The 11,869-nt window shown below is 65.1% G+C and overlaps 3 protein-coding genes across 3 annotated transcripts; 2 read left to right on the top strand and 1 right to left on the bottom strand.

Moving 5' to 3' along the window:
- Window positions 1-9: 9 nt before the first annotated feature.
- Window positions 10-8,992, bottom strand: CHLRE_06g281350v5 (uncharacterized protein). Its single transcript, XM_043063266.1, has 19 exons — window positions 8,771-8,992; window positions 8,206-8,469; window positions 7,802-7,943; window positions 7,295-7,378; window positions 6,986-7,060; window positions 6,693-6,783; window positions 6,281-6,395; window positions 5,982-6,054; window positions 5,596-5,708; window positions 5,039-5,240; window positions 4,589-4,758; window positions 4,198-4,257; window positions 3,555-3,765; window positions 3,247-3,340; window positions 2,683-2,858; window positions 1,852-2,209; window positions 1,067-1,570; window positions 491-636; window positions 10-286 (listed from the first exon to the last, which is right to left on the bottom strand). Exons 1-19 carry the CDS (start codon window positions 8,923-8,925, stop codon window positions 164-166), a joined length of 3,156 nt encoding a protein of 1,051 aa, XP_042923972.1. The 5' UTR covers window positions 8,926-8,992; the 3' UTR covers window positions 10-163.
- A 150-nt stretch (window positions 8,993-9,142) lies between these two features.
- CHLRE_06g281300v5 (uncharacterized protein) lies at window positions 9,143-10,754 on the top strand. The gene is made up of 2 exons (XM_001695390.2): window positions 9,143-9,504; window positions 9,881-10,754. The coding sequence occupies exons 1-2, from the start codon at window positions 9,304-9,306 to the stop codon at window positions 10,277-10,279; spliced, it is 600 nt and encodes a 199-aa protein (XP_001695442.2). The 5' UTR covers window positions 9,143-9,303; the 3' UTR covers window positions 10,280-10,754.
- Window positions 10,755-10,802: 48 nt separating this feature from the next.
- CHLRE_06g281286v5 (uncharacterized protein) lies at window positions 10,803-11,868 on the top strand. The gene is made up of 3 exons (XM_043063265.1): window positions 10,803-11,168; window positions 11,261-11,450; window positions 11,642-11,868. Exons 1-3 carry the CDS (start codon window positions 11,135-11,137, stop codon window positions 11,844-11,846), a joined length of 429 nt encoding a protein of 142 aa, XP_042923971.1. The 5' UTR covers window positions 10,803-11,134; the 3' UTR covers window positions 11,847-11,868.
- Window position 11,869: the final 1 nt, after the last annotated feature.

Below are 11,869 nucleotides of genomic sequence, written 5' to 3'. Positions count from 1 at the left end.
TACTGGAAAAGCGACAATTAATTACACATGAATGCACATTTCAGCCCAATTCAAAACGTCCATCGGTGTCAGGCTAGGCAGCGACAGACGACTCGACACTGACTACGTGGCCCCCTCCGTATCCTCGCACGCGCTCGCTCGGTGTTGCCCCCCGCCGACCACCTCATGCGCTCGTGGACAGCGGCGCCTCCTGCTTGGCCTTGTCCGCGTTGCCGCTGCCGCTGTCGTGCTCCAGCGCCAGTTTGAAGACCTGGTCGTAGCTGCTCACGAAGTGCGGCTCCAGACCCTGCGTGTGCGTGTGCGTGTGCGTGTGCGTGTGCGTGTACGTGTACGTGTACGTGTGCGTGTGCGTGTGCGAGTGTGTGGGTGTGTGACATGAAGGATGGACACTGGGTGAGGCGCGCCGGCAGGACGCCACCTGGCCCGTACCTCCCCCCCCCTCCGCCTCCCCCAGGCCCCCTCCCCCAGCCCCCCAGCCCCCGGCCCCCACCTGCTTGATGTCCTCCGCCAGCTCCTCGTACTCGGGCCTGTTGCCCTCGGGGAACACCACCACCTTGACGCCGCTGCGCCGGGCCGCAAGCACCTTCTCCTTCACGCCGCCGATGGGCAGCACACAGCCCGTCAGAGTCACCTCGCCTGGGGTGGTGGGTGGTAGATAGAGGGGGGGTGCAAAGGTGGTTGGAAAAGCGTTACAGGATGCACGTAGGTAGGCGGGAGAGAGAGGCGAGGTCGGGTTGCGAGAACGAAAGCCCAAGTGCGCTAGAGGCGCAGGAGCTGCTGCTGGGAGAGAAGAGGTGCAGGACCAGGCGCAGACAAGAGTGCGAGAGGAGGCGAGAGAGGGCGACGGACTTCTGAGCACACATCACCGTAAGTATTCAAGTAGTGGTAGCGCAAGCACGCCTGGCCCTCCGCACTTGACACGCCCGGCCGCACAAGTTACACTCACTCACCAACAACAACGCCACCACCACCATCCCGTCCAACTCGACTCCCCACCGTTGCCCCCCCCCATTCCGTTCCGACCACTACCACCACCCTCCCCGCCCCCTGCCTCCCCCCGCCTCACCCGTCATGGCCAGGTCCGGCCGCACGGGCCGGTCCAGCGCCAGGCTGAGCAGCGCCGTCACCAGCGTGCAGCCCGCGCTGGGGCCGTCCTTGGGCGTGGCGCCCGCCGGCACGTGCACGTGCAGCGCGCCGCTGGAGAAGAAGGAGCCGGGCCCGGAGGGCAGCTGCGGCTGCTGCTGCTGCTGCTTCCCGGAACTGCTACTGCTACTGCCACTGCTGGCACTGCTACTGCTGCTGGCCGTGGTGGCGTCCGAGGGTGACGAGGCCGGCGTGTCGTCCGAGGGCGAGGACGCGGCGGCGCCGGCGGGAATGGTGCCGTCGGCGATGCGGGCCGCCAGGAAGTTGCGTGCGTAGGTGTGCGCGATGGTGGCGCTCTCCCGGAACACGTCCCCCAGCTGACCGGTGGTGGTGAGGCTGCCGCGCGCCTCGCTGCCCGCCACCCGCGCCGCCTCCACGTACAGCGTGGCGCCGCCCAGAGGCGTCCAGGCCAGACCCATCACCACACCTGCGCGTGGCGGTAGGGAGCGCGGGCGGGCGGGCGGGCGGGAGGCAGGCAGACCGTCAGTGTTGGATAAAAGTGCGCTAGCTCGCTAGCCATGCAGTCGGGCAGGCGGGGCTGCTCAGCTATGCGGGGCTACGATGGTCCAATGCACCGTGCCCCCACGCCCCCTCCCCTGGACCCCGGGCGTCAGCACTTCCAGTTCGCCAACCCGTTCGCATGAGTGGCACCCCCCGGCCGTTTACTGTGCACCCCTTACCCAACCACCATCCACGCACGGGGCTCACCGGGCGGTGTGGACTCGTAGAACTTGTCCTTTGCAAAGGGCGCCTGCCCCACGTAGTCCTTGAGCTGCGCGCGGTGCACCGTGATGGGCGGCCCGTCGTACTCCACCCGCACCTTGGGAGCCGGCTTGCTGCTGGTGCTGTTGGCGGTGCTGGTGGTGGTGGTGCTGTCGGTGTTGGTGGCGGTGCTGCTGGTACTGCTAGGGGTGCTCGTGCTGGTGGAAGCCTCGGCGGTGCCGCTGCTGCTCCCGGCACCCGCCTCCACCGCCGCCTCCCCCTGCTGCTGCTGCTGCTGGGGTGTTTTCCCCTCCTCGTCCAGCCTGATCACCTTGGCGCCCGCCCGCACCAGCTGCAGCGCCACCTGCGAGTGCCGGTGCGAGTGCGGGTGCGGGTGCAGGGGGTCGTGTGGGGGGAGGTGTGGTAGAAGTAGAAACACAAGGGAAGGCAATACGCAGGCGGTGTGTGCGTGTTTGTGTGTGTGGCGCCGCCCCAGAGCCTTCCCTCCCCCCTTCTCGTTGGCCACCTCCCTTCCCAAACCACCCCCGCTCCCCCTGCAGGCTGTACACACATACACACATGTACAGCTGTTCACTCACATGTACAGACATACACACACAAGCATTCGCTTCCGATTCGTTTTCAAACACACACACACACACACACACACATCGCATAGAGGCCTATCGCGGGTAAGTATGACTACCTGGGTCGCGACTGTCACGCGACGCTCGGTAAAATGGTGGGTATCGGTAAGTAACTCCGGCGTCGTCTGGGCGGGCTTTCGTTTCGTTTTTTTAACACATCGCATACACACACGTGTGTGTGTGTTCCCACCTTGCGGTACACCTTGTCCACGTGCTTCTTCAGGTTCCTCACGCCTGCCTCGCGGCAGTACTCGCCGATCAGCGCCTCCAGCGCGTCGTCCGCCAGGCTCACAGACCCGGGCGGCACGCCGGCGTCGGCGGCGGCGGCCGGCTCCAGGTAGCGCCGCGCGATGGCGCGCTTCTCATCTGCGGGTGGTGGCGGTGGTGGCGGTGGTGGCGGTGGGGTGGTTGGGTGGGGGGTTTTATGCCTGAGTTCAACGAAGTAGGCCCTCACAGTCAAAAACCGTCGGGGCGGGGAGGAGCAAGAGGGGTAGGTAGGTAGGCTGGAGGAAGCGAATGTGCGCGGTGGGAGCGATGGGGCTAGGAGGCCACCACAGCAGTCCGCCTACAAGCCACTGCACTGTGTGCCGCGCGCCGCTGTTCGAGTGCCCCCACGACCCCCACCCCACCCGCCGCGCCCCCCATCTCCTCGCACGCCGTGGCCCCATTTCCCCGCCCCCATTTCCCCGCCCCCCGCGCCCCCACCCGCCGTGCCCCCACCCTCCCTCGCCCCCTCCCACCCGCCACGCCCCACCCTGTGCGTATCCGGACAGCCGTATGACCTCCATGCGGTCCAGCAGGGGGCCGGGGATGGTGTCCAGCGAGTTGGCCGTACACACAAACAACACCTGGGGGCGGCGGGGGGCGGGGGCGGAGGGATGCCTGGTAAATACCAGAGGCGACAGTAGCAAGCGGGGAGGGTATTACGTGCCCGAGCCTAAAAGTGTCTTATCGGGTGGAACCAGCCCCTCCCCCTTCCCTCTCCCTCTCTCAATCAATCCCTCCGTTCTCCACATCACCGGCTACCCCCCCCCTCCTGCTCTCCCGCACCGCCTCCCCCACCTTGCTGAGGTCCAGCGGCAGGTCCAGGTAGTGGTCGGTGAAGGCGGCGTTCTGCTCCGGGTCCAGCAGCTCCAGCAGCGCCGAGGCGGGGTCGCCGCTGTGGCCGCGGCCCAGCTTGTCCACCTCGTCAATGAGCACCAGCGGGTTGGAGCTCTGCGTGCTCTTGAGGCACTGCACCAGCTTGCCGGGCATGGCGCCCACGTAGGTGCGCCTGGGGGGGAGGAGGGAGGGGGTGAGGGGGTGAGGGGGGCGGGGGGGGGGGTTACATTCATGATTAGTTAAGGAAGTGGCGGGGGGGGCGGAGGGGGGGAGAGGGGGTGAGGGGAGGGGGCGAGGGGGAGGGGGACGGCGGGGGGGGGGTTGCAAACATGATTGGGAAAGCGGTACAGGACAGGGGGAGGTGAGGATGGGGGAGCGGTGAGAGGGGGTGCCAGAGGGTGAGAGAGGGTGAGACGGGGTTGTAAGTACCAGTTCAAACTAAACCAAAACAAGCTAAAACGAGCGGAGCACAGGTTGAGGCGTTAGGGGGTTGTAGATACCAGGGGGTGAGACGGGGGACAGGAAAGGGAGGAAGCTGCGCTCACGCGAGCTTTGTTTGCTGTTCCGCTAATAATACACCCATGTACACATCACACGCGCCCACCTGTGCCCCTTGATCTCGGCCACGTCGTGCAGTCCGCCCACACTGAAGCGGTAGTACTTCCTGGAGGGGTGCGGGCGGAGAGCATTGCGTGGTGATTGTTGGTAGGGTCAATAGATGCAAACCCCCTCTCGCGCGCACACGTATTGTTGCGCGAGCCGCCGCCCGTGCCTCAGCTCAACATCCAGTGAATCTGTGTCCGGCACCCGGCCGGGGCCCCACACCAACCCTTACCCCGCCCCTTACGCGCCCACGCCCTCCCTTCTCCTCCCCCTGCCCCTCCCCGCCTCGTCCTCGCTCTTTTGCATTGGGTTCGGTGTCGTTTGGGCTGGTACCTCCAACCTCCCCCCCCCAAAACCACACCCCCACCCACCCACCCCTCACACGCCCGCACCTGTTGAGCGCGTGCGCGATGGACCTGCCGATGCTGGTCTTGCCCACTCCGGGCGGCCCCACCAGGCACAGGATCTTGCCCTGGGCGCTGCCGCGCAGGTGCGACACCGCGATGAACTCCAGGATGCGGTCCTTGACGTCCTCCAGCCCGTAGTGGTCGTCGTCCAGGACCTGCAGGGGGGTGTGCAGAGAGGGGTTGCAAGGATGGGTACAGAGAAGTGTTGCGAGGTAGACAGCAGGTGTGGTGTTGTAGAGAGAGGGGGCGGAAGCAGTTTGTGGCAAGGACCGAGTGGTTACCGTAATTCACATCCCTACTCACCTCCCCCTTCCCGCACCCCACCCCTTCCCCACCCATCCCTTCCCTACCCCTTCCCCACCACCACCACCACCCCACCCACTCACCACCACGCCCCACGCCCCCCACCACCACACCCAGACACACAGCCCGCACCTTCTTGGCCCGCACCAGGTCGAACAGCTCCTGCGTGGTGGCGCCCCAGGGCAGGCTGGTGAGCCAGTCCAGGTAGGTGCGCGTGATGTTGAACTCGGGGCTGACCGGCTCCAGGCCGCCCAGCTTGTCAAGCTCCTCCTGCACAGCCCGCGCCACGTCGGGGGGTGCCAGCGCCTTGCGCTCGTCCCAGCGGGCCTGGAACCTGCGGGGCAGGTGGTGGAGGTGGAGGCGGAGGCGGGGGAGGAGGCGGTGGAGGTGGAGGTGGTAAGGGGCGTGGTGCTGAAGAGCGACACAAGTGGGGTAGGTTCGTACGGTGTGATATGGCGGGGGAGGGGCTGCGACCACTGAGACGATCGCGCATACCGCACACGGTAGTCAGGCCACCGCCCGCGCGCCACTCCCTTCCTCCCTTCCTCCCCGAACCCCATCTCCCTTCCTCCCTTCCTTCCTTCCCCACGGCCACGCTCTCCTCCTCGCTCTATTGCATTGGTCTTGGTTAAGTTTGGCTGGTATCTACAACCCCTCCCACCCCCGACCCCACCCTCCCTCCACCCTACCTCTGCAGCAGCGCGCTCTTGTCGTCCCGCTCCAGCCCCAGCTCCTTCTTGATGCTCTTGAGCTGCTCCATCAGCAACATGCGCCGCTGCTCCTTGACGATCTTGCCCTCAACCTGGACGTGCATGTGTGTGCGTATTGTGTTTGTCTGTGCGTGTCACACACAAGAACGATGCCTTGCGTGCATATTATTTCTTCCTTCCTAACTCTGCCGTCTGCCATGGCCGTGCCACCACAGCGCTATCCAACCCATCCTGCGTCTCCCCTGACGCCCCGGCCCATTTCCCCCAGCCCCCGGTTTAGTTTCCGCTGGTACCACAAACCCCATCCCCCCGCCCCCTACTACGTTCCCCCTGAACGGCTACCCCTCCATCCCCCGCGCTCCCACCTGCTCCCGGATGTCCGCCTGCAGCTTGCACAGCTCCACCTCCTTCTTCAGCAGCCCCAGCACCAGCCGGGCCCTGGGAAGAGAAGGAGGAGCAGGCGGGTGTCGTGTCAGTGACCAGTCAGCAGCCAGACGAGGGACTATCATGCCCAACCACAATCTGCCCGATCCGGACATCCGGACGCTCTCCTCCTCGCTCTCCTCCTCGCTCGATTGCATTGGGTTCGGTTTAGATTGGGCTGGTATCTACAACCCCCCACCACCACACACACACACTTGTACACCACAAGCCCCGCCCCCACCTCTCCGGCACGTTGAGTGTCTCCAGCACCGTCTGCAGTGTGGTGTCGTCGGCGCTGGTGAGCGAGGCGGCGGCGTCCACCAGGCGGCTCATGTCCTGCAGGTCGATACTGCCGGCTGCAGGAGGGGGCGAAGGGGGGGGGCAGGCGGGGGGGGGGTCAGGTGGGTCGAGGGGAGCAGGTAGGGGGGAGGCACGGTGTCCAGGAGGGCAGTGGGGGCGGCGTGAACCGCAGGGAGCCCAAACCCACGCTGCCTTGCACACACACCCTGCAGCACCCAGCCGCGTCCTGCCCCACCCCGGCATCGCACGCCCACATCCCCTCCTCCCTCCTCCCTCCTCCCTCCTCCCTCCTCCCTCCTCCCTCCTCCACCTCCTCCCTCGTCCTGCTCCTCCTGCTCCTCCTGCTGACTCACTGAGCGACAGCAGCGTCCTGAACTGCTCGCCGTACAGGGGGTTGAGCTGCAGCAGGTCGCGCATGGTGTTCACGATCTCCATGCTGGTGGCCTATGGTGTGTGTGGGGGGGGGGGATGGCAGGAGGGAGGGGTTACATTCATGATTAATGGGCGGTGTGGTTTGGAGGGGAATTAGTAGGGCCGGACGGCAGGATTCGGTCTGAGGAGCTCAGCCAAACGCCACCCAGCCCTCCAGCAGCCAACAGCCAACCGCCACCCACCAGAGCCCACAACACACGTCACACACACACACCTTGAGGATGTCATCGCTGGTGTAGGACTCATCACGCAGGTGGTCCACATGCACACGCAGGGGGTCCGCAGAGATCTGGGGGGGGGCGGCGGGGGCGGGAAGTGTGTCTGGGGCAGCGAGTGGCGACACGGCGAGTGCTGCTAGCCGCCGGCCAGCGCCCCCGCGACGGGCCGACAGCGGCAACCAGGGACCCAGCAGCAAACCCTTGCGCCCGCCTCGTCATCACTCCTTGCGGCCGCCTGGCATACCTCGCTCACCTCAGCCCGCCCGCCTGCCCGCCCTGCTGCCCGCCCGCCCGCCCTCACCCACCACTCCGGTCTTGCGGATGCGGCGGTGCCCCAGCAGCAGCAGCTGCGCCGAGTCGGCGCTGTCGCCCGCCAGCACTGTGTGCACCTGCGGCCACGGGGGCAGGGGCGGGGGAGGGGTTGTAAATACCAGCCCAAACTTAACCAAACCAAGCTAAGCTAGAGTAGCACAGGCAGAGACGTTAGTTGCGAGGGGGGGACACAGCAGTTGGCGCAGGGGGTGCAGCAGCAAGGCGTCCAGGCGTGCCGGGCTCCTCGGAGGCCGGCCCCACAGCACCACCCCACCGCCGCCACGGCACCCACCACAGGGGCCACACCCAGCCCCTCCCCCCCCCCAGCCGTTCCCTCCTTAAACCCAGACCACCCCAACCGGCCCCCCCCCATCTCCTTAATCCGCTCCCCCATCTCCCTCGACCGCTTCTTCCTCTCTTTAAACCCCTTCTCCCAACCTCCTCGCGCCCCTCCCGCCTCCTCGAGCCCCTTCGGCGCCCGCGCGAACGAACCCACCCACCTGCGCAAACGTGCCGATGTCGTACAGGTGGGAGGCGGCGTCCCGCACCTCCGTCTCCCCCGCGGCGGCCACGGCGGCGGCGGCCGTCATGCCCAGCGGCGGCTCCGGCCGCTTGAGGAACGCACCCACGTAGGCGTGGGCGCTGTTGGGAGGAAGCGGGCGAGCGCGCGAGGGGCGTGGGACGCTTCACATCCAGTGTGTTGGTCAGGGCGGGCCGCACGAACACAGCAATGGCTTTCGCAGGGCGCCGCACCGCGCAGCAGTGCTTAACCTCTCGGCTCTCCGCCGCTGTCAACCATTCAGCACGCCTGCGGCTTCCAGCCACCCTGCGAGCCCACCCTCCACCCTCCAGCCTCCACCCTCCACTAACACCCACTCCTTCCTTCACCCATACCACCACCCACCCCTGCTTCTTGACGTCCATGATCTCCTTCACCAGCGCCTCGTTCTTACTAATGATGACTGGCGTGTAAATGCCCGGGAACAGCGGCTTGCGAGACAGCTCCACCACAAACACCTTGTGGTGCCGCCGCTCCGGGCCACTGGGCACCAGCGCATCGCCGCTGCTGGCGCCGCTGCTGCGAGAGCTACTGCTGCTACTGCTGCTGCCTCCGGCAGCGCTGCTGCTGCTACTGCTGCTGTCCTTCGGCTTCTGGCCGAGCCCGGCCCTGCGTGAGGAAGAAGGCAACGGTTGTAAGCAGCTGGATGCGAGTTGTCCGCAGAGTTGTCAGATGCCGTTGAGCTATAGACACAAATGCGTCGCGCGCGCTGGCGGGCCCAGCGGCGCTAAGGAGCAGGAGGGGCCCGGCCACGTGCCTGGCGGAGCCACACACGCACACACGCACACGCACGAACCCACGTACGCAGGGAGGTGCATTACGTGGCGCATCCCCGATCCAGACTTCAACGGCTTCCCCAGCTGCTCTAGGTTTTCCTGCACACGACCCAGATGATAGCGCGAGCACTCACCGCCAGATCTTGTTGAGCAGGCCCCCCTCCTCGCGATTACTATCGTCGTTCGTCGAGTATCGGGCGCGATGCAACTCCCACAGCGCACTCTGCTGTTGTAAGTGCGTGCCCCGGCGGGCGAATGCCGAACGCAGTAAGGTCGACGAGTTGCGCATTCTCGACGATTCGCCAGTGACACAGGGCTAAAGTTGCATACTGGAAGCTACCTAATTAAAATGTATGACAACGATAGCAATTCAACTTTTGGACTGCATTCCGAAGACGTGTGTAGGTAAGTCAATAATCAACCCCGATTAGGTTTTCGGGCAGGAGACCCGAAGACCAGGCCAAGTAGCTAGTTACGTTCCTTGCTTGGTGGCATAACTAGAATGGGTAATAAACTTACTACAGGCGCTACCAAGGTGCCATCGCAAACTAAAGCCAAATCAACGAGTGCCGCACAACAACTTATAGACGAGCAAGCCGCCCAGGCCACCTCAGCACTCTCAGATGATGCCTTAGAAGCCGAGCTGCGCGCTGCGCAGGAGACTGCGATGAAAATTGCTTCCGGCGTGGACTTGCTCGACCAGGAGCTCAAACTGGAGGCGCAGCTAGCAGCTCTGGACGACGAGGGGATTGATGACGACGCCGGGGGAGCTGGTGGGACCGAGGGGGAGGAGGCAGGCGACGACGCGGACGGCGACCTCGAGGGTCTGGACGAGGAGGAACTGGCCCAGCTGCAGGATGAGCTGCGGGTGAGTTGGGGGACCGGTGCAGCTGGGGACTTCAGGCATGCGGCGAGGGAACAGCAGGCAGCGAGAAGCTCGGGCACGTGGGGGGGGGGCGTCCAAGCGGCGCTGTGGGCTCCTGTGTGCGGACCTACGAGAGGGTACGGGGTATGGTGGCCGCGAGAGCCAGCAGCAGCCCCTTGGCCGGCTGATGCAGGGTTTGCTACTTATACACATTGAGGCATATCTGGCTACAGACGGAGTGCCATTTGCTTGGTGGTGCCGAAACTGCTACCTGGGTTAAGACGTCGACCGTGCTCAGCCGACGCTTAAGCCCTCGTGCGCACCTGACCCACATCGCCACTTATCCATGGGCCCGCGGCTCTTACGGCCGCGGGTGCAGGAGCTGGAGCGCCAGGTGCTGGGCGACGAGGTGGAGGCCGCGGACGACGAGGAGCCGGCGGTGGCGCAGGCGGCGGCCGGGGGCGGGCAGGCGGAGCAGGAGGACGGCGACGACGCGGAGCCGGCAGTAGCAGCAGTAGCAGTAGCGGCAGTAGCCACGCCGCAGGCCGCGCCGCAGCTGGCTGTAGCAGCAGTGGAAGACATGGCGGCGGGCGTGGCTGCGCTGGGCATCGCAGCCGTGCCAGCGCCGCAGGCGCCGGCAGCTGTGGCCGTAGCCAAGGCGGCGCCGGCAGCAGCTGTTGGGCCGGCGGCTTGTGGGCTGGATGCGATGCTGGAGCCAGAGCCGCTAGAAGTGTGCGATGATGATGACGGGCCACCAGCGGGGCTGCTGATGGGCTGATGAGCTGGGAGCTTGGGGGCGGGGCTTGTAGGCATTTTAGCTGGCGCAGAGTGCTTGTACAGGTCGATTGGTGGGACATAATGACACATGTGTTTGCCCTGTGCATGTGCGAAATCTGTGTAGCATGCCATGTTTGTGGACAGGGTGGTTGCGCAGATGTCGATGGTGCAATGCATTGTATGTGCCCTAGAAGCAGTAGATTGCAGGAATATGGTTGAGACAACGCTAGGAGGAGTGACACGTTTCGGGGTGTGTTGGGTGCTGTAGAAGCATTGACATACTTTTGCGCTGCACGTCGTGATGGACTTGCGTAATGGCTAGTATGGCATTTGAGCATATTGAGGGGCTGCAGTTGCACGGGACTGACAGGGTCAGATCATTTCAAGGTCGTCATGGGGTTTTGCAGCAGGATGAGGCCGCGTGCACAGGCCGTGACCTTCACGGCCTGCGACCCCGTGTGTAGTTCCCACGGGGTCTGCCAGTCCCTCAACTGTGCCGTGACCTTGTAGACCCTTGCTAGCATGCAGACACTGCATAGCTGCCGCACCAGGACACTGCAGCTGCCCGGCAGCGTTCACCTCGCGCCTCGAGGGCGACCTGTGCTCGCTCGCGCCCTTGTTCGCGTGCATTCGCAGCAACACTTTTGCGAAGGGGACGTGGACAAGTTCGTGAAGCGCCTCAAGAATAAGTTCAGCCATGACACGTTAACTCTGACGGGCTACCTGTTTGAGGTGCACGTGTGGGCGTCCTTCAACTGGGACGGCATTGCGAAGGGCCTGCCGTACCGGTGAGTGGTGGGGCAGTTTCATACTCGCATTGATTGCATTCGCAACTGATGACGCGAGGGCAGGGATAATGCGAGGGATGGGGCAGGACTGCTGGTGTGCGGGTGAGTGCGTGTGCGTGTGTAGTAGAGCAGCATGCAGGCACGCAGACCATATGGACAGCAGTGCGCCTGCTAGAGCGACACACCGAATGCAGACTGGGGTCGGCTGATATGCACTGCTACTTCGACTGCGTGGCGCAGTGCGCAGCTGTGGGAGGATGGCGGTGGCGGGGCGGTGGACATCCGGGTGTTCGACACCAGCGACCCCGACACCACACTGCTGGAGGCGCAGCTCAAGGTCCGCGCAGGCGCTGGGGCCAACAACAAAACCCTTTTCAGTCGCCGGTGGGTGCTGAACGTGTTGGGAGCTGACAGCTGCAAAACTGCGTCGGGAGGCGTCCTGCCGCCTGACGCACGTGTCAGCCCGCCAGCCGTGAACTGCGCTGCGGCGTCGGGCCGAACCCAGCTGCACCCAGGCGGCCGCACCCTCGCCCACCATCTTTTGTGCGCGGCTGTGCCCCACGGCTGTGCTCCAGGTACAAGGGCATGGACCGCATCACCACCACGGAGCACGTCGACATCAGGAAGGGCGTGGAGGTCAGCGACACGCTGTGCTATGGGGGCGCCGAAAGCCTGCCACTGTCGGTGAAGGAGCTGTGGGCCATGTGCAAGCACACCAAGGCGCACTTCAAGCGGGTCAAGGCGGCTGTCCGGAAGCGAGCGCGGCAGGAGGGGTGGTAGGGCGGCACGCAGAGATGAAGGAA

Source organism: Chlamydomonas reinhardtii, chromosome 6, assembly GCF_000002595.2.
Source record: "Chlamydomonas reinhardtii strain CC-503 cw92 mt+ chromosome 6, whole genome shotgun sequence".
NCBI classification, from domain to species: Eukaryota; Viridiplantae; Chlorophyta; class Chlorophyceae; order Chlamydomonadales; family Chlamydomonadaceae; genus Chlamydomonas; species Chlamydomonas reinhardtii.
This window is presented reverse-complemented; position numbering and strand designations above follow the sequence as displayed.

Coding starts and splice junctions, on each gene's coding strand:
- CHLRE_06g281350v5 (XM_043063266.1), bottom strand. CDS start 8,925: ATGCGCAACTCGTCGACCTTACTGCGTTCGGCATTCGCCCGCCGGGGC. Junction 7,061..7,294: donor GCATCCGCAAGACCGGAGTG/GTGGGTGAGGGC, acceptor GCCCCCCCCCAG/ATCTCTGCGGACCCCCTGCG. Junction 3,341..3,554: donor TGCCGCTGGACCTCAGCAAG/GTGGGGGAGGCG, acceptor CGCCGCCCCCAG/GTGTTGTTTGTGTGTACGGC.
- CHLRE_06g281300v5 (XM_001695390.2), top strand. CDS start 9,304: ATGAAAATTGCTTCCGGCGTGGACTTGCTCGACCAGGAGCTCAAACTG. Junction 9,505..9,880: donor AGCTGCAGGATGAGCTGCGG/GTGAGTTGGGGG, acceptor CCGCGGGTGCAG/GAGCTGGAGCGCCAGGTGCT.
- CHLRE_06g281286v5 (XM_043063265.1), top strand. CDS start 11,135: ATGCGAGGGATGGGGCAGGACTGCTGGTGTGCGG. Junction 11,169..11,260: donor GCAGGACTGCTGGTGTGCGG/GTGAGTGCGTGT, acceptor CACCGAATGCAG/ACTGGGGTCGGCTGATATGC. Junction 11,451..11,641: donor AAAACCCTTTTCAGTCGCCG/GTGGGTGCTGAA, acceptor GCTGTGCTCCAG/GTACAAGGGCATGGACCGCA.